Consider the following 22,247-nt stretch of genomic DNA (forward strand, 5'->3'; position numbering starts at 1 on the left):
AACACCATGTTATCAGCCCCATGCTCTGCTTCAAGGGACAAATTACCCAAATGCTACATCACTTGGAAGTGATGCCACATATTTGCAGAAAGCTGCATAGAAAACAAAAATCACATGAACATCTCTATGTAAAAAAGAAAGAGATTTTACATCAAAATTTTCTCAGTAGCTGCATCCTAATGTAAAGGGAGTTTAAGCAGCCAATCAGGATGCTAGTCCCAGGACTTCAAATTGTGTGTGCATCTGGCATGTGCAGACACAGTCACTTTATTTTCCACTGTCCCTAGAGAGGCTGGAGCCCATTCCATGAAATGCAGAACCCCGACCCTTCAACATGCTGTACAGTGATTGGTTGATATGTGATGGAGCTCATTTGTATTTGTCATTTATTGGCAATAGCAAATAAGGGGTGTGTCCGAAGGCTACAAAACAATAAATCATTTCCAATGAAAATAACCATTTTAAATTGTTTTAAACCATTTATTTTGTATACAGAGCTGTTAACCATGAAACCCACATTTTTCTTTCATTATTCAGATAGAGAATACAATTTTAAACAACTTTCCAATTAACTTCTACTATCTAATTTGCTTCATTCTCTTGTTATTCTTCGTTGAAGGAGCAGTAATGCACTACTGGGAGCTAGATAAGCACATCTGGTAAGCCAATGACAAAATGAATATATATGTGCAGCCACCAATCGGCAGCTTCAACTAATAATACAAAGAGAATGAAACAAATGAGATAATATAAACAAATTGGCAAATTGTTTAAAATTAAATGTTCTATATGATTCATGAAAGAAAGAAAATTGGGTTTCATGGGTTTCATGTCCCTTTAATAATGCATATTTTAAAATTAGTTTAATGTCACTTTGACACTTGAGCGCCAACTCCGCTAGAAGTAAGTTTTTTGCTTGCTATATATATAGGTGTAGATATATACAGATATATATAGGAATATCTATTTATAAATACTTGGAACATATTCTGCTATGTGCAGAACATTGTGAAATATTTACAGTAAATACCCAGTTTTACACTTTATTTAATATGAATATTGCATAAATATATGTTTACATGTTTTCAGCTACTTAATTGCAAAGGACTCCAGCGCACTTATACACAGTATATAAATAAAAAGAGAGAAGTGCTCATCCTGGGAACGAACAATAGCATAATAGCTTTTTCTATGTCTTGTTACCACCCAAGAAGAAGCCTCTTTTTGCTCAACATGTGCCTTTCACAGAGAAGAACTTTCCTGAAGCATATCAGTCTGATCCTGACTTCACAGTACAGTCCAACCCCGAAATACCAGGCAATCCCTCTCTGAACGAGAGAAACGGCAAAACCCCAGACGTACGTTTCGGCCTATTGTGAGCCTCCTTAGTGAGGTGCAGCCTATCCCTCTAGGCACACTGAGCAACGGGTCCACGTCTGGATTCCCGCATCACACTTAGGGAGGCTTCCTTAAGTGTCATAATTTGCGTAAATAAAAAGAGAGAAGAGCTCAACCTGGGAACGAACAATAGCATAATAACTTGTTCTATGGCTAGTTACCACCCAAGAAGCAGCCTCTTTTTGCTCAACATGTGCCTTTCACAGAGAATAACTTTCCTAAAGCATATCAGTCTGATCCTGACTTCACAGTACAGTCCAGCACCGAAATACCAGGCAATCCCTCTCTGAACAAGAGAAACAGCAAAACCTCAGACGTACGTTTCGGCCTATTGTGGGCCTCATCAGTGAGGTGCAGCCATATCCCTCTAGGCACACTGAACAACGGGTCCACGTCTGGGTTCCCGCATCACACTTAGGGAGACTTCCCTAAGTGTCATAATTTGCATACATAAAAAGAGAGAAGCGCTCAACCTGGGAACGAACAATAGCATTATAGCTTGTTCTATGGCTAGTTACCACCCAAGAAGCAGCCTCTTTTTGCTCAACATGTGCCTTTCACAGAGAAGAACTTTCCTGAAGCATATCAGTCTGATCCTGATTTCACAGTACAGTCCAGCCCCGAAATACCAGGCAGTGGACCCGTTGCTCAGTGTGCCTAGAGGGATATGGCTGTACCTCACTGACGAGGCCCACACTAGGCCGAAACGTACGGTTTTGCCATTTCCCTTGTTCAGAGAGGGATTGCCTGGTATTTCGGGGCTGGACTGTACTGTTAAATCAGGATTTATTTTATGCGAATTATAGCGTGCTATTTTGTTTTCAGTGTAATGGCCGTTTCAAGGGACAATCAATTTCTTACTTTTAAAGTGTGTAAAGTAGTTTAAACCTTTAAAAGGGACCGTCTAGTCCAAATTAATCTTTCAAGATTAAGATAGGGCATGAAATTTTAAATAACTTTCCAAATTACTTTTATCATCAAATTTGCTTTGTTCTCTTGGTATTCTTGAATGAAATGATGGCATGAAATGTACCAAAATGGGCCTAGATCAATACTTTGTGTTGTCTACTAAAAAAAACATAATTTATGCTTACCTGATAAATTCCTTTCTTCTGTTGTGTGATCAGTCCACGGGTCATCATTACTTCTGGGATATAACTCCTCCCCAACAGGAAATGCAAGAGGATTCACCCAGCAGAGCTGCATATAGCTCCTCCCCTCTACGTCACTCCCAGTCATTCGACCAAGAATCAACGAGAAAGGAGAAACCAAGGGTGAAGTGGTGACTGGAGTATAATTTAAAAGATATTTACCTGCCTTAAAAAACAGGGCGGGCCGTGGACTGATCACACAACAGAAGAAAGGAATTTATCAGGTAAGCATAAATTATGTTTTCTTCTGTTATGTGTGATCAGTCCACGGGTCATCATTACTTCTGGGATACCAATACCAAAGCAAAAGTACACGGATGACGGGAGGGATAGGCAGGCTCATTATACAGAAGGAACCACTGCCTGAAGAACCTTTCTCCCAAAAATAGCCTCCGAAGAAGCAAAAGTGTCAAATTTGTAAAATTTGGAAAAAGTATGAAGCGAAGACCAAGTTGCAGCCTTGCAAATCTGTTCAACAGAGGCCTCATTCTTAAAGGCCCAAGTGGAAGCCACAGCTCTAGTAGAATGAGCTGTAATTCTTTCAGGAGGCTGCTGTCCAGCAGTCTCATAGGCTAAACGAATTATGCTACGAAGCCAGAAGGAGAGAGAGGTAGCCGAAGCCTTATGACCTCTCCTCTGACCAGAGTACACGACAAACAGGGAAGACGTTTGTCGAAAATCCTTAGTTGCCTGCAAGTAGAACTTGAGGGCACGAACTACATCCAGATTGTGTAGAAGACGTTCCTTCTTTGAAGAAGGATTCGGGCATAGGGAAGGCACCACGATCTCTTGATTGATGTTCCTGTTAGTGACTACCTTAGGTAAGAACCCAGGTTTTGTACGCAGAACTACCTTATCTGAATGAAAAATCAAATAAGGAGAATCACAATGTAAAGCTGATAACTCAGAGACTCTCCGAGCCGAAGAAATAGCCATTAAAAATAACACCTTCCAAGATAACAACTTTATATCAATGGAATGAAGGGGTTCAAACGGAACTCCCTGTAGAACGTTAAGAACAAGGTTTAAGCTCCATGGCGGAGCAACAGTTTTAAACACAGGCTTGATCCTAGCTAAAGCCTGACAAAAGGCCTGGACGTCTGGATTTTCTGACAGACGCCTGTGTAACAAGATGGACAGAGCTGAGATCTGTCCCTTTAATGAGCTAGCCGATAAACCCTTTTCTAAACCTTCTTGTAGAAAGGACAATATCCTAGGAATCCTAACCTTACTCCAGGAGTAACCTTTGGATTCGCACCAGTATAGGTATTTACGCCATATCTTATGGTAAATCCTTCTGGTAACAGGCTTCCTAGCCTGTATCAGGGTATCAATAACCGACTCAGAAAAACCACGTTTTGATAAAATCAAGCGTTCAATTTCCAAGCAGTCAGCTTCAGAGAAGTTAAATTTTGATGTTTGAATGGACCCTGTATCAGAAGGTCCTGTCTTAGAGGTAGAGACCAAGGCGGACAGGATGACATGTCCACTAGATCTGCATACCAAGTCCTGCGTGGCCATGCAGGCGCTATTAGAATCACTGATGCTCTCTCCTGTTTGATTTTGGCAATCAATCGAGGAAGCAGCGGGAAGGGTGGAAACACATAAGCCATCCCGAAGTTCCAAGGTGCTGTCAAAGCATCTATCAGAACCGCTCCCGGATCCCTGGATCTGGACCCGTAGCGAGGAAGTTTGGCGTTCTGGCGAGACGCCATGAGATCTATCTCTGGTTTGCCCCAACGTCGAAGTATTTGGGCAAAGACCTCCGGATGAAGTTCCCACTCCCCCGGATGAAAAGTCTGGCGACTCAAGAAATCCGCCTCCCAGTTCTCCACTCCCGGGATGTGGATTGCTGACAGGTGGCAAGAGTGAGACTCTGCCCAGCGAATTATCTTTGATACTTCCATCATTGCTAGGGAGCTTCTTGTCCCTCCTTGATGGTTGATGTAAGCTACAGTCGTGATGTTGTCCGACTGAAACCTGATGAACCCCCGAGTTTTTAACTGGGGCCAAGCCAGAAGGGCATTGAGAACTGCTCTCAATTCCAGAATGTTTATTGGCAGGAGACTTTCCTCCTGATTCCATTGTCCCTGAGCCTTCAGAGAATTCCAGACAGCGCCCCAACCTAGTAGGCTGGCGTCTGTTGTTACAATTGTCCAGTCCGGCCTGCTGAATGGCATCCCCCTGGACAGATGTGGCCGAGAAAGCCACCATAGAAGAGAGTTTCTGGTCTCTTGATCCAGATTCAGAGTAGGGGACAAGTCTGAGTAATCCCCATTCCACTGACTCAGCATGCACAATTGCAGCGGTCTGAGATGTAGACGTGCAAAGGGTACTATGTCCATTGCTGCTACCATTAAGCCGATCACCTCCATGCATTGAGCTACTGACGGGAGTTGAATGGAATGAAGGACACGGCATGCATTTAGAAGCTTTGTTAATCTGTCTTCTGTCAGATAAATCTTCATTTCTACAGAATCTATAAGAGTCCCCAAGAATGGAACTCTTGTGAGAGGAAAGAGAGAACTCTTCTTTTCGTTCACTTTCCATCCATGCGACCTTAGAAATGCCAGAACTAACTCTGTATGAGACTTGGCAGTTTGAAAGCTTGGAGCTTGTATCAGAATGTCGTCTAGGTACGGAGCTACCGAAATTCCTCGCGGTCTTAGTACCGCCAGAAGGGCACCCAGAACCTTTGTGAAGATTCTTGGAGCCGTAGCCAATCCGAATGGAAGAGCTACAAACTGGTAATGCCTGTCTAAGAAGGTAAACCTTAGATACCGGTAATGATCTTTGTGAATCGGTATGTGAAGGTAAGCATCCTTTAAATCCACTGTGGTCATGTACTGACCCTTTTGGATCATGGGTAAGATTGTCCGAATAGTTTCCATTTTGAACGATGGAACTCTTAGGAATTTGTTTAGGATCTTTAAATCCAAGATTGGCCTGAAAGTTCCCTCTTTTTTGGGAACCACAAACAGGTTTGAGTAAAACCCTTGTCCTTGTTCCGACCGCGGAACCGGATGGATCACTCCCATTAATAACAGATCTTGTACACAGCGTAGAAACGCTTCTTTCTTTATCTGGTTTGTTGACAACCTTGACAGATGAAATCTCCCTCTTGGGGGAGAGAATTTGAAGTCTAGAAGGTATCCCTGAGATATGATCTCTAGCGCCCAGGGATCCTGAACATCTCTTGCCCAAGCCTGGGCGAAGAGAGAGAGTCTGCCCCCCACTAGATCTGGTCCCGGATCGGGGGCCCTCGGTTCATGCTGTCTTTGGGGCAGCAGCAGGTTTCCTGGCCTGCTTGCCCTTGTTCCAGGACTGGTTAGGTTTCCAGCCTTGTCTGTAACGAGCAACAGCTCCTTCCTGTTTTGGTGCAGTGGAAGTTGGTGCTGCTCCTGCTTTGAAATTCCGAAAGGGACGAAAATTAGACTGTCTAGCCTTAGCTTTGGCTTTGTCTTGAGGCAGGGCGTGGCCCTTACCTCCTGTAATGTCAGCGATAATTTCTTTCAAACCGGGCCCAAATAAAGTTTGCCCCTTGAAAGGTATATTAAGTAATTTGGACTTAGAAGTTACATCAGCTGACCAGGATTTTAGCCACAGCGCCCTACGTGCCTGAATGGCGAATCCTGAGTTCTTAGCCGTAAGTTTGGTTAAATGTACTACGGCCTCCGAAATGAATGAATTAGCTAGTTTAAGGACTCTAAGCCTGTCCGTAATGTCGTCCAGCGTAGCTGAACTAAGGTTCTCTTCCAGAGACTCCATCCAAAATGCTGCCGCAGCCGTAATCGGCGCGATGCATGCAAGGGGTTGCAATATAAAACCTTGTTGAACAAACATTTTCTTAAGGTAACCCTCTAATTTTTTATCCATTGGATCTGAAAAAGCACAGCTATCCTCCACCGGGATAGTGGTACGCTTAGCTAAAGTAGAAACTGCTCCCTCCACCTTAGGGACCGTTTGCCATAAGTCCCGTGTGGTGGCGTCTATTGGAAACATCTTTCTAAATATTGGAGGGGGTGAGAACGGCACACCGGGTCTATCCCACTCCTTAGTAACAATTTCAGTTAGTCTCTTAGGTATAGGAAAAACGTCAGTACTCGCCGGTACCGCAAAGTATTTATCCAACCTACACAATTTCTCTGGTATTGCAACAGTGTTACAATCATTAAGAGCCGCTAAAACCTCCCCTAGTAATACACGGAGGTTCTCCAATTTAAATTTAAAATTTGAAATATCTGAATCCAATCTGTTTGGATCAGAACCGTCACCCACAGAATGAAGCTCTCCGTCCTCATGCTCTGCAAGCTGTGACGCAGTATCAGACATGGCCCTAGTATTATCAGCGCACTCTGTTCTCACCCCAGAGTGATCACGCTTGCCTCTTAGTTCTGGTAATTTAGCCAAAACTTCAGTCATAACAGTAGCCATATCTTGTAATGTTATCTGTAATGGCCGCCCAGATGTACTAGGCGCCACAATATCACGCACCTCCCGGGCGGGAGATGCAGGTACTGACACGTGAGGCGAGTTAGTCGGCATAACTCTCCCCTCGCTGTTTGGTGAAATTTGTTCAATTTGTACAGATTGGCTTTTATTTAAAGTAGCATCAATACAGTTAGTACATAAATTTCTATTGGGCTCCACCTTGGCATTGGAACAAATGACACAGGTATCTTCCTCTGAATCAGACATGTTTAACACACTAGCAATAAACTTGCAACCTGGTTACAATCTTATTTAACAAAAACGTACTGTGCCTCAAAGAAGCACTAAACGATTAAATGACAGTTGAAATAATGAACTGAAAAACAGTTATAGCATCAATTCTTAAAAAAAAAAAAATTACAGAGCAACGATTTTAATCACAGTCAATATATAAGTCTCACAGCTCTGCTGAGAGAATCTACCTCCCTCCAAAGAAGTTTGAAGACCCCTGAGTTCTGTTAGAGATGAACCGGATCATGCAGGAAATACAAGAGTAACTGACTGGAAATTTTTGATGCGTAGCAAAGAGCGCCAAAAACGGCCCCTCCCCCTCACACACAGCAGTGAGAGAGAAACGAAACTGTCACAATTAAAACAAGCAACTGCCAAGTGGAAAAATAATGCCCAAACATTTATTCACTCAGTACCTCAGAAAATGCAAACGATTCTACATTCCAGCAAAAACGTTTAACATAATAAATACCTATTAAAAGGTTTAATGTACTTTTAACAGAGTAATTCCAGTGAAATACCATCCCCAGAATACTGAAGTGTAGAGTATACATACATGTCATTATAACGGTATGGCAGGATTTTCTCATCAATTCCATTCAGAAAATAAAAACTGCTACATACCTCAATGCAGATTCATCTGCCCGCTGTCCCCTGATCTGAAGCTTTTACCTCCCTCAGATGGCCGAGAAACAGCAATATGATCTTAACTACTCCGGTTAAAATCATAGTAAAAACTCTGGTAGATTCTTCCTCAAACTCTGCCAGAGAGGCAATAACACGCTCCGGTGCTATTGTAAAATAACAAACTTTTGATTGAAGTTATAAAAACTAAGTATAATCACCATAGTCCTCTCACACATCCTATCTAGTCGTTGGGTGCAAGAGAATGACTGGGAGTGACGTAGAGGGGAGGAGCTATATGCAGCTCTGCTGGGTGAATCCTCTTGCATTTCCTGTTGGGGAGGAGTTATATCCCAGAAGTAATGATGACCCGTGGACTGATCACACATAACAGAAGAAAATATATACATGTGAAGGGTTATTCAGGGATTCCTGACAGATATCAGTGTTACAATGTAACTATCTCTAATTTTCAAAAAAGATGGTTTAGAAATAGCAAAGTGCTACTTTATTATTATTCTTTATTTTTTTTATTATTCTTTATTTATAAAGCACCAACAGATTCCGCAGCGCTGCCCATGGGTACAAGGATAACAGTATAATGGAGACAAAAATACGATAAGACAAAATTTTACAGACAAAAACAGGGGGAATTAAGGGCCCTACTCCCGTGGGAACTTAAAATCTAGATGTACTATAACTGCAAAAAAAGCAAAGAACATGTAAACATTGGGTATTTCTAAACTCAGGACAAAATTTAGAAACTATTTAGCATGGGTGTTTTTTGGTGGTTGTAGATGTGTAACAGATTTTGGGGGGTCAAAGTTAGAAAAAGTGTTGTTTTTTCCATTTTTTCATCATATTTAAAAAAAAAAATTATAGTAAATTATAAGATATTATGAAAACAATAGGTATCTTTAGAAAGTGCATATAATGGCGAGAAAAAACATAATTTATGCTTACCTGATAAATTCCTTTCTTCTGTAGTGTGATCAGTCCACGGGTCATCATTACTTCTGGGATATTAACTCCTCCCCAACAGGAAGTGCAAGAGGATTCACCCAGCAGAGCTGCATATAGCTCCTCCCCTCTACGTCACTCCCAGTCATTCGACCAAGGACCAACGAGAAAGGAAAAGCCAAGGGTGAAGTGGTGACTGGAGTATAAATTAAAAAATATTTACCTGCCTTAAAACAGGGCGGGCCGTGGACTGATCACACTACAGAAGAAAGGAATTTATCAGGTAAGCATAAATTATGTTTTCTTCTGTTAAGTGTGATCAGTCCACGGGTCATCATTACTTCTGGGATACCAATACCAAAGCAAAAGTACACGGATGACGGGAGGGATAGGCAGGCTCTTTATACAGAAGGAACCACTGCCTGAAGAACCTTTCTCCCAAAAATAGCCTCCGATGAAGCAAAAGTGTCAAATTTGTAAAATTTGGAAAAAGTATGAAGCGAAGACCAAGTTGCAGCCTTGCAAATCTGTTCAACAGAGGCCTCATTCTTAAAGGCCCAAGTAGAAGCCACAGCTCTAGTGGAATGAGCTGTAATCCTTTCAGGAGGCTGCTGTCCAGCAGTCTCATAAGCTAAACGAATTATGCTACGAAGCCAAAAAGAAAGAGAGGTAGCAGAAGCTTTTTGACCTCTCCTCTGCCCAGAGTAAACGACAAACAGAGAAGACGTTTGTCGAAATTCCTTAGTTGCCTGTAAGTAAAATTTTAGAGCACGGACTACATCCAGGTTGTGCAGTAGACGTTCCTTCTTCGAAGAAGGATTTGGGCATAAAGAAGGAACAACAATCTCTTGATTGATATTCCTGTTAGTAACTACCTTAGGTAAGAACCCAGGTTTAGTACGCAGAACTACCTTATCCGAATGAAAAATCAAATAAGGAGAATCACAATGTAAGGCTGATAACTCAGAGACTCTTCGAGCCGAGGAAATAGCCATTAAAAATAGAACTTTCCAAGATAACAACTTTATATCAATGGAATGAAGGGGTTCAAACGGAACGCCCTGTAAAACATTAAGAACAAGGTTTAAACTCCATGGTGGAGCAACCGTTTTAAACACAGGCTTAATCCTGGCCAAAGCCTGACAAAAAGCCTGGACGTCAGGAACTTCTGACAGACGTTTGTGTAACAGAATGGACAGAGCTGAGATCTGTCCCTTTAATGAACTAGCGGATAAACCCTTTTCTAAACCTTCTTGTAGAAAAGACAATATCCTAGGAATCCTAACCTTACTCCAAGAGTAACCCTTGGATTCACACCAATATAGGTATTTACGCCATATCTTATGGTAAATCTTTCTGGTAACAGGTTTCCTAGCCTGTATTAAGGTATCAATAACTGACTCAGAAAACCCACGTCTTGATAAAATCAAGCGTTCAATTTCCAAGCAGTCAGCTTCAGAGAAGTTAGACTTTGATGTTTGAAGGGACCCTGAATCAGAAGGTCCTGTTTCAGAGGTAGAGACCAAGGTGGACAGGATGACATGTCCACCAGATCTGCATACCAAGTCCTGCGTGGCCACGCAGGTGCTATTAGAATCACTGATGCTCTCTCTTGTTTGATTCTGGCAATCAATCGAGGAAGCATCGGGAAGGGTGGAAACACGTAAGCCATCCTGAAGTCCCAAGGTGCTGTCAGAGCATCTATCAGGACTGCTTCTGGATCCCTGGATCTGGACCCGTAACGAGGAAGCTTGGCGTTCTGTCGAGACGCCATGAGATCTATCTCTGGTTTGCCCCAACGTCGAAGTATTTGGGCAAAGACCTCCGGATGAAGTTCCCACTCCCCCGGATGCAAAGTCTGACGACTTAAGAAATCCGCCTCCCAGTTCTCCACTCCCGGGATGTGGATTGCTGACAGGTGGCAAGAGTGAGACTCTGCCCAGCGAATTATCTTTGATACTTCCATCATAGCTAGGGAGCTTCGTGTCCCTCCCTGATGGTTGATGTAAGCTACAGTCGTGATGTTGTCCGACTGAAACCTGATGAAACCCCGCGTTGTCAACTGGGGCCAAGCCAGGAGGGCATTGAGAACTGCTCTCAATTCCAGAATGTTTATTGGCAGGAGACTCTCCTCCTGACTCCATTGTCCCTGAGCCTTCAGAGAATTCCAGACGGCACCCCAACCTAGAAGGCTGGCGTCTGTTGTTACAATTGTCCAGTCTGGTCTGCTGAATGGCATCCCCCTGGACAGATGTGGCCGAGAAAGCCACCAAAGAAGAGAATTTCTGGTCTCTTGATCCAGATTCAGAGAAGGGGATAAGTCTGAGTAATCCCCATTCCACTGACTTAGCATGCACAGTTGCAGTGGTCTGAGGTGTAGGCGTGCAAAGGGTACTATGTCCATTGCCGCTACCATTAAGCCGATTACCTCCATGCATTGAGCCACTGACGGGTGTTGAATGGAATGAAGGGTGCGGCAAGCACTTTGAAGTCTTGTTAACCTGTCCTCTGTCAGGTAAATCTTCATTTTTACAGAATCTATAAGAGTCCCCAGGAAGGGAACTCTTGTGAGTGGAACGAGTGAACTTTTCTTTTCGTTCACCTTCCATCCATGTGACCTTAGAAATGCCAGTACTAACTTTGTATGAGACTTGGCAGTTTGAAAGCTTGAAGCTTGAATTAGAATGTCGTCTAGGTATGGAGCTACCGAGATTCCCCGCGGTCTTAGTACCGCCAGAAGAGCACCCAGAACCTTTGTGAAGATTCTTGGAGCTGTAGCCAATCCGAATGGAAGAGCCACAAACTGGTAATGCCTGTCTAGGAAGGCAAACCTTAGGTACCGGTAATGATCTTTGTGAATCGGTATGTGAAGGTAAGCATCTTTTAAATCTACAGTGGTCATGTACTGACCCTCTTGGATCATAGGTAAAATTGTCCGAATAGTCTCCATCTTGAACGATGGAACTCTTAGGAACTTGTTTAGGATCTTTAAGTCCAGGATTGGTCTGAAAGTTCCCTCTTTTTTGGGAACCACAAACAGATTTGAGTAAAACCCCTGTCCCTGTTCCGATCGTGGAACTGGGTGGATTACTCCCATTAACAAGAGCTCTTGTACGCAGCGTAGAAACGCCTCTTTCTTTGTCTGGATTGTTGACAACCTTGACAGATGAAATCTCTCTCTTGGAGGAGAGTATTTGAAGTCCAGAAGGTATCCCTGAGATATTATTTCTAGCGCCCAGGGATCCTGGACATCTCTTGCCCAAGCCTGGGCGAAGAGAGAAAGCCTGCCCCCCACTAGATCCGATCCCGGATCGGGGGCCCTCAATTCATGCCGTTTTAGGGGCAGCAGTAGGTTTCCTGGTCTGCTTGCCCTTGTTCCAGGACTGGTTAGGTTTCCAGCCTTGTCTGTAGCGAGCAACAGCTCCTTCCTGTTTTGGTGCAGAGGAAGTTGATGCTGCTCCTGCTTTGAAATTACGAAAGGAACGAAAATTAGACTGTCTAGTCTTAGATTTGGCTTTGTCCTGAGGCAGGGCATGGCCTTTACCTCCTGTAATGTCAGCGATAATCTCTTTCAACCCGGGCCCGAATAAGGGCTGCCCTTTGAAAGGTATATTAAGCAATTTAGACTTAGAAGTAACATCAGCTGACCAGGATTTTAGCCACAGCGCCCTGCGTGCCTGAATGGCGAATCCTGAATTCTTCGCCGTAAGTTTAGTTAGATGTACTACGGCCTCCGAAATGAATGAATTAGCTAGTTTAAGGACTCTAAGCCTGTCCGTAATGTCGTCCAGAGTAGCTGAACTAATGTTCTCTTCCAGAGACTCAATCCAGAACGCCGCTGCAGCTGTGATCGGCGCAATGCATGCAAGGGGTTGCAATATAAAACCTTGTTGAACAAACATTTTCTTAAGGTAACCCTCTAATTTTTTATCCATTGGATCTGAAAAGGCACAGCTATCCTCCACCGGGATAGTGGTACGCTTAGCTAAAGTAGAAACTGCTCCCTCTACCTTAGGGACCGTTTGCCATAAGTCCCGTGTGGTGGCGTCTATTGGAAACATTTTTCTAAATATCGGAGGGGGTGAGAACGGCACACCGGGTCTATCCCACTCCTTAGAAACAATTTCAGTAATTCTCTTAGGTATAGGAAAAACCTCAGTACTCGTCGGTACCGCAAAATATTTATCCAACCTACACATTTTCTCTGGTATTGCAACTGTGTTACAATCATTCAGAGCCGCTAACACCTCCCCTAGTAATACACGGAGGTTTTCCAGTTTAAATTTAAAATATGAAATATCTGAATCCAGTTTTGGATCAGAACCGTCACCCACAGAATGAAGTTCTCCGTCCTCATGTTCTGCAACCTGTGACGCAGTGTCTGACATGGCCCTAATATTATCAGCGCACTCTGTTCTCACCCCAGAGTGATCACGCTTACCTCTTAGTTCTGGTAATTTAGCCAAAACTTCAGTCATAACAGAAGCCATATCCTGTAATGTGATTTGTAATGGCCGGCCAGATGTACTCGGCGCTACAATATCACGCACCTCCCGAGCGGGAGATGCAGGTACTGGCACGTGAGGCGAGTTAGTCGGCATAACTCTCCCCTCGTTGTTTGGTGAAATTTGTTCAATTTGTACAGATTGACTTTTATTTAAAGTAGCATCAATACAGTTAGTACATAAATTTCTATTGGGCTCCACTTTGGCATTGCAACAAATGACACAGGTATCTTCCTCTGAATCAGACATGTTTAACACACTAGCAAATAAACTTGCAACTTGGAATACAATTCAATTAAAAACGTACTGCGCCTTTAAGAAGCACAGAAAATCTATAACAGTTGAAAATTAATAAATTGAAACAGTTATAGCCTCAATCCTTGTAAACAACACAACTTTAGCAAAGGTTTAATCCCAATAGCAAAGATAACAAATTCTGAAAGCAGGAAACAATTACAGAATAAACGTTTTTTATCACAGTCAACTATAATTCTCACAGCTCTGCTGAGAGAAATTACCTCCCTCAAAATAAGTTTGAAGACCCCTGAGTTCTGTAGAGATGAACCGGATCATGCAGGGAATACAATGAGCTGCTGACTGAAATAACTGATGCATAGAAAAGGCGCCAAAAAACGGCCCTTCCCCCTCACACACAGCAGTGAGAGAGAACAGAAACTGACAGAAAAAGATTAAGCAACTGCCAAGTGGAAAAATGGTGCCCAAACATTTATTCACTCAGTACCTCAGCAAATGAAAACGATTTTACATTCCAGCAAAAACGCTAAACATAATTTCTAGTTATTAAACAGCTTTATGTACTTCTTACAGTGTAATTCTAGTGAAGTACCATTCCCCAGAATACTGAAGTGTAAAGTATACATACATGACATTATATCGGTATGGCAGGATTTTCTCATCAATTCCATTGTCAGAAAATAAAAGCTGCTACATACCTCTATGCAGATTCATCTGCCCGCTGTCCCCTGATCTGAAGTTTACCTCTCCTCAGATGGCCGAGAAACAGCAATATGATCTTAACTACTCCGGCTAAAATCATAGCAAAAACTCTGGTAGATTCTTCTTCAAACTCTGCCAGAGAGGTAATAACACACTCCGGTGCTATTTTAAAATAACAAACTTTTGATTGAAGATATAAAACTAAGTATAATCACCATAGTCCTCTCACACCTCCTATCTAGTCGTTGGGTGCAAGAGAATGACTGGGAGTGACGTAGAGGGGAGGAGCTATATGCAGCTCTGCTGGGTGAATCCTCTTGCACTTCCTGTTGGGGAGGAGTTAATATCCCAGAAGTAATGATGACCCGTGGACTGATCACACTTAACAGAAGAAACTGTATATAATATGTGTGGGTACAGTAAATGAGTAAGAGGAAAATTACAGTTAAATGTAAAAACCCTGGTCCCTTACGGTAAGAAAATTTAAAAATGGTCTAGTCACTAAGGGGCTAAAATCACAATCTCTATCTGAATCATGAAAGAAAAAAATTGTTCAGAGAAGCCTACCACCCAACTCAGTAACATATGCATTTTACTCCCCCAATAATTGCCCTCAAATAACTCTGTATTAAAGGACCAGTCAACACAGTAGATTTGCATAATCAACAAATGCAAGATAACAAGACAATGCAATAGCACTTAGTCTGAACTTCGAATGAGTAGTAGATTTTTTTCTGTCAATTTTAAAAGTTATGTCTGTTTCCACTCCCCCTGTACCATGTGACAGCCATCAGCTAATCAGAAATGCATACACGTACCATGTGACAGCCATCAGCCAATCAGAAATGCATACACGTTTATTCTGTGAATTCTTGCACATGCTCAGTAGGAGCTGGTGACTCAAAAGTTTAAACATCAAAAGACTGTGCACATTTTGTTAATGGAAGTAAATTGGAAAGTTGTTTAAAATTGCTGCTCTATCTGAATAATGAAAGCTTAATTTTGACTTGAGTGTCCCTTTAACTTCATTCTCACCCTTGCAGTTCTCACCTCCTGTTTCTCACCCTCCTACCCTTCTAGATTGTAAGTTCCCACAAGAATAGGGCCCTCAACTCCTCCCCTGTATTGGTTTGTCAAGTCTGGTCTTGACTCTTACAAGTAGGGATGCACCGAAATGAAAATTCTGGACCGAAACCGAAACCGAAAATTCAGGATGCCCTTGGCCGAAACCCGAAACCGAAACCGAAACTGACTTTTTTTTTCAAAAATGATTTTAAAATAGTTTTTTTTCTATAATTTTATATTACAGTTTTTAATGAATTTAATGGATCTGAAATAAAAAAAAATACAAGCCAATAAATAAATAACCATTAACCACACTGAAATTGGACAAAAAAATAACTTTAAAAAGCAATATAAATAAAAATCTGTTAAATCTGTTTCTGTTATATATGAATGAGTGAAGAATAATATATTGTTGATTATTTAATATCAATATACATTCTTCATTCAGTTCTATGTAACAGAATCAGATTTAAGAGATTTTCTTTTGGTTTACTAGTTATCCAAATTTAGTATAGTCCTAGAAAACCTTTCTATCTATGCAAAACAGTAAGGGCTAGACAATTAAAACTTGCAAGAAATGGTTTACACTGCAGTATTAATATTTATTGGCAGATCAGGAATACTGCATGTGTAATAGTTATGTTATACACAGCTCACACACACTAATTACAGACTAAATAACAGCACAGAGCTACAGCTTGGTATTTGTTAGGTTTAATAAAGAGCAGATACACTTTGTATTAGATATTTAGCTTATAACTAGATATACTGTATATGGGTTATACACAGTAAATAGTTGTTATGCACAGCTCACACACTAATTACAGACTATATAACAGCACAGAGCTGCAGTTTGGTATTTGTCATGTTTAATAAAGAGCAGATAAGCTGTGTATTCGATATTTATGGGTTATACACAGCTCACACACACTATGTACAGGCTATATAACAGCACAAAACTGTAGTGTGGTATTTGTTGGGTTTAATAAAGAGCAGATAAGCTTTGTATATTTAGGTTATGAGTAGATATATATATATATATATATATATATATATATATATATATATATATATATATATATATATAGGTTATACAGTAAATATGTTATACACAGCTCACACACACACTATTTACAGACTAAATAACAGCACAAAAAAGTCACACATGTGGTACACACACTAAGTAAAAGCCCTGCTTGTATAACTGTTTACTAGGGATTTAAAACGTAGAAGCTTTGTCTATTACTGCAATTATTCAGCATTTTGTGGAGGAAGAGTTGCTCCGGTTCAGCAGTTTAGCTCTGTTAGAGACAACGGAGGTTTGATTTACAACAGCATAACACAGAGCAACCCCCCTCTACCTCCTCACACTACACAACTGTAAATCAAACCTCCGTTGTCTCTCACAGAGGTGAACTGCTGAACCACTGAACCGGAGCAACTCTTCTTCTACAGCACTAAGCAAACAGTACACCGGAGCCTTTCAGAACAGGAAGTGCAGATTTTGCAAAAAGAGGAAGGAACCGCTCTAGGTAGGAAAGGAGGGAGGAGGCTGTGCTGCAGTGAGTGGTGTTGTGGGAAATGTAGTTGCTAATTAAACGGCCGAGAAGGCCTCTAGCTACACCATCCTTAATTTTAGGTGCAAGTAGATGCAGTAAGCGGCGGCCAGTAAGTGTAGGTGTGGGGCAGATAGAGCACGCAATTTTCGGCCGGTTTGCCCCTCTTTCGGCCCGAATGGGATAGGCTCATTTTCGGCCGAAAATTTCGGCTGCCGAAATTTCGGTGCATCCCTACTTACAAGTATTATATCTTTGTTTTACTTATATCAATTGTACCCATATATTGACGTTTTATAAATAAAGTATAGTAATAATAATAATACATTATGTTTATGCTACTTCATGTCTCCACAAGCTGAATTAATCAGAACAGGCACATAACAATTCATATTATATGGTGAGTAAATGAACTCTGCACTCAAATATTTTTTTTATCAACTCTCATTTCTGTTGCTGAACTACTTACTAATTAAAGTGATAGTAAATCCTAGTGTTTGTGAAACGCTAGGATTTGCCAATGCAACAAACAAAGGGGACTTTCAGTCATGAAGTAGAAAATACTTCATGCTGAAAGTTCCTTTATTTGCCTGTAGCATATGCCACACTGAGCGCCTCAGGCCGCCCACAGCAGAACGTTATTTTTTCAATGAGGTGACGTTTCCACCTCTTAGCCAATAGCCGTGCGGGTCAGCTGGCATTATGCTGGATAGCTAGCACGCTATTGGCTAAGATCACCTCACTGAAAAATAGCAATCTTTATTTGTTGCACTGGTAAATCCTATCGTTTCACAAACGTTAGGATTTACCATCACTTTAAGTTAACGCAGATATATTAATAATTGATGTGTTCATCACTCACTGGCTCCCTATCGTACCTTGTTTATATCGGAGATGGTCTTCCCTTCAGATGGCACATAGAGTTTGCGTTTCTCTTCTCTCATTTTGCTTTGGATGGTAAACAGTAATACTTCCAAATTTCCCTTCTCTTGGAACCTGCACAACAAAATGACTTTTCCTGAATCTGAAGATGGGTTTAAAATGTAATTGTGGCTTGAGACAATCTAGAAAGCTAAAAGCTATATGTGCTTGGTGACTGAACTTGTAACAGGAAAAGCTGATATCTCAGCAAATCAATTGTATCCATTTATAAAGCACAGATATATAAGAAAAAAATATGCTTTAAAACAAAGCTATTTGCTATATACATAATCTAACCTTTGTGGCTCTTGAAATCCATTAAACGTTTACACATTATTATATTGCTACTTTAGATTCCCAATTAGGGCTAGATTACAAGTGGCGCGGTATTTTTTTCGCAATTGCGAAAACTCCGCTAGAGTTAAGTTTTGTGCTAGTTGGGCTGCATTCGTATTTGCGCAAAATACGTCTTTTTGGAACTTGTAATACGAACTCAACCCAACTAGCGCAAGAAGCTTAACTAGAGGAGTTTTCGCGATCGAGAAAAAAAACTAACTTAATTTTTCACGTGCGCGTGCATGTTTTTTCCCCCCATAGAAATCAATGGAGAAAAAAAAAGGAGAAAAATAAAGGAGAAAAAAACCTAACCCCTGAGATCGCACAAACACCATTGCATTTTCGCCTTCCTCATAGAAGTCAATGGAGAGAAAAAACTAAATTTATGCTTACCTGATAAATTGATTTCTTCTATGGTAAGACGAGTCCACGGATTCATCCTTTACTTGTGGGATATTATCCTTCCCTACAGCAGAGCTGTCTATATAGATCCTCCCTTAGCTCCACCCCCCAGTCATTCGACCGAAGGTACAGGAAGAAAAAGGAGAAACTACAAGGTGCAGAGGTGACTGAGTTTAAATAAAAAAATACAATCTGTCTTAAAATGACAGGGCAGGCCGTGGACTCGTCTTACCATAGAAGAAATCAAGTTATCAGGTAAGCTTAAATTTAGTTTTCTTCTATAAAGGTAAGACGAGTCCACGGATTCATCCTTTACTTGTGGGATACAATACCAAAGCTATAGGACACGGATGAATGGGAGGGACAAGACAGATGGTTAAACAGAAGGCACCACTGCTTGAACAACTTTTCTCCCAAAAATAGCCCCCGAAGAAGCAAAGGTATCAAATTTGGAAAATTTGGAAAAGGTATGAAGCGAAGACCAAGTCGCAGCCTTACAAATCTGTTCAACAGAAGCATCATTTTTAAAAGCCCATGTGGAAGCCACCGCTCTAGTAGAGTGATCTGTAATTCTTTCAGGAGGCTGCTGTCCAGCAGTCTCGTATGCCAAACGGATGATGCTTTTCAGACAAAAGGCAAGAGAGGTAGCCGTAGCTTTTTGACCTCTATGTCTTCCAGAATAGACAACAAACAAAGAAGATGTTTGACGGAAATCTTTGGTCGCTTGCAAGTAAAACTTTAAAGCACGAACCACGTCCAAGTTGTGCAACAGACGCTCCTTCTTAGAGGAAGGATTAGGACACAGAGAAGGAACAACAATTTCCTGATTAATATTCTTATTAGTAACAACCTTAGGAAGGAATCCAGGTTTGGTACGCAAAACTACCTTATCAGCATGGAAAACAAGATAAGGCGAGTCGCATTGCAATGCAGATAGTTCAGAAACTCTTCGAGCCGAAGAGATAGCAACTAAAAACGGAACTTTCCAAGATAGAAGCTTAATATCTATGGAATGCATAGGTTCAAACAGAACCCCTTGAAGAACCTTAAGAACTAAATTCAAACTCCATGGCGGAGCAACAGGTTTAAAAACACAGGCTTGATTCTAACTAAAGCCTGACAGAACGACTGAACGTCTGGAACATCTGCCAGATGTTTGTGCAGTAGAATTGATAAAGCAGATATCTGTCCCTTTAAGGAACTAGCTGATAACCCCTTCTCCAATCCTTCTTGGAGAAAGGACAAAATCCTAGGAATCCTGATCTTACTCCATGAGTAGCCTTTGGATTCGCACCAATAAAGATATTTACCTGAATCAAGGTATCTATGACCGACTCAGAGAACCCCCGCTTGGATAAGATCAAGCGTTCAATCTCCAAGCAGTCAGTCGCAGAGAAACTAGATTTGGATGCTGGAACGGACCTTGAATCAGAAGGTCCTGTCTCAGTGGCAGAGTCCATGGTGGAAGAGATGACATTTCCACTATGTCTGCATACCAAGTCCTGCGTGGCCACGCAGGTGCTATCAAAATCACCGAAGCTCTCTCCTGTTTGATTCTGGCAATCAAACGAGGAAGGAGAGGAAATGGTGGAAACACATAAGCCAGGTTGAACGACCAGGGTACTGCTAGAGCATCTATCAGTACTGCCTGAGGATCCCTTGACCTGGACCCTTATCGAGGAAGTTTGGCATTCTGACGAGACACCATCAGATCCAATTCTGGTGTGCCCCATTGCTGAATCAATAGTGCAAACACCTCCGGATGGAGTTCCCACTCCCCCGGATGAAAAGTCTGACGACTTAGAAAATCCGCTTCCCAGTTCTCCACTCCTGGGATATAGATTGCTGATAGATGGCCAGAGTGAGTCTCTGCCCATTGAATTATTTTGGTAACCTCTATCATCGCTAGAGAACTCTTTGTTCCCCCTGATGATTGATATATGCTACAGTCGTGATATTGTCCAACTGGAATCTTATGAATCTGACCGACGCCAGCTGAGGCCACGCCTGAAGCGAATTGAATATCGCTCTCAGTTCTAGAATATTTATCGGGAGGAGAGCCTCCTCCTGAGTCCACAATCTCTGTGCTTTCAGGGAATTCCAGACTGCACCCCAGCCCAATAGTCTGGCGTCCGTCGTCACTATGACCCACGCTGGCCTGCGGAAACACATTCCCTTGGACAGATGATCCTGTGACAACCACCAAAGAAGAGAGTCTCTGGTCTCTTGATCCAGATTTATCTGAGGAGATAAATCTGCATAATCCCCATTCCACTGTTTGAGCAAGCAAAGTTGCAGTGGTCTGAGATGCAAGCGAGCAAATGGAACTATGTCCATTGCCGCTACCATTAAACCGATTACCTCCATACACTGAGCCACTGATGGCCGAGGAATGGAATGAAGAGCTCGGCAGATGGATAAAATATTTGATTTCCTGACCTCCGTCAGAAAAATTTTCATGTCCACCGAATCAGGAATGGAACTCTTGTGAGAGGGAGAAGTGAACTCTTTTTACGTTCACCTTCCACCCATGAGATCTTAGAAGGGCCAACACGATGTCCGTGTGAGACTTGGCTAGTTGGTAAGTTGACGCCTGGATTAAGATATCGTCCAGATAAGGCGCCACTGCTATGCCCCGCGGCCTTAGAACCGCCAGAAGGGACCCTAGCACCTTTGTGAAAATTCTGGGAGCCGTGGCCAACCCGAAGGGAAGAGCCACAAACTGGTAATGCTTGTCCAGAAAGGCGAACCTGAGGAACTGGTGATGATCTTTGTGGATAGGAATGTGTAGATACGCATCCTTTAAGTCCACGGTGGTCATATATTGACCCTCCTGGATCATTCGCAAAATAGTCCGAATGGTCTCCATCTTGAAGGATGGGACTCTGAGGAATTTGTTTAGGATCTTGAGATCCAAAATTGGTCTGAAAGTTCCCTCTTTTTTGGGAACCACAAACAGATTGGAGTAGAACCCTTGCCCCTGTTCTGTTTCCGGAACTGGGCAGATCACTCCCATGGAATATAGGTATTCTACACAGCGTAAGAACGCCTCTCTTTTTGTCTGGTTTAGAGACAATTGAGAAAGATGGAATCTCCCCCTTGGGGGAGAATCTATGAAATCTAGAAGATACCCCTGGGTTACTATTTCTAAAGCCCAGGAGTCCTGAACGTCTCTTGCCCAAGCCTGAGCGAAGAGAGAAAGTCTGTCCCCTACTAGATCCGGTCCCGGATCGGGGGCTACCCCTTCATGCTGTCTTGGTGGCAGCAGCGGGCTTCTTGGCCTGTTTACCCTTGTTCCAAGTCTGGTTAGGTCTTCAGACTGACTTGGATTGAGCAAGATTCCCCTCTTGCTTTGCGGCAGGGGAAGAGGAAGACCACCTTTGAAGTTTTGAAAGGAATGAAAATTATTTTCTTTGGTCCTCATTTTATTCGTCTTATCCTGAGGAAGGGCATGGCCTTTCTCTCCAGTGATGTCTGAAATGATCTCTTTCAGTTCAGGCCCGAATAGGGTCTTACCCTTGAAAGGGATGGCTAAAAGCTTAGCTTTTGATGACACATCGGCAGACCAGGACTTAAGCCATAACGCTCTGCGCGCTAAAATGGCAAAACCTGAATTCTTCGCCGCTAATTTAGCCAATTGAAAAGCGGCA

General features: G+C 42.2%; 1 protein-coding gene across 1 annotated transcript in view; it reads right to left on the minus strand.

The window, feature by feature from the left end:
- SPTBN4 (spectrin beta, non-erythrocytic 4) overlaps nucleotides 1–22,247 on the minus strand; it is a 338,530-nt gene that overhangs the window by 293,970 nt on the left and 22,313 nt on the right. Inside the window, exon 10 of the mRNA XM_053721767.1 lies at nucleotides 17,817–17,934. Coding sequence (XP_053577742.1) covers nucleotides 17,817–17,934 — 118 coding nt within the window. The remainder of the gene's footprint in view (nucleotides 1–17,816; nucleotides 17,935–22,247) is intronic.

Source organism: Bombina bombina, chromosome 7, assembly GCF_027579735.1.
Source record: "Bombina bombina isolate aBomBom1 chromosome 7, aBomBom1.pri, whole genome shotgun sequence".
Lineage (NCBI taxonomy): Eukaryota > Metazoa > Chordata > Amphibia > Anura > Bombinatoridae > Bombina > Bombina bombina.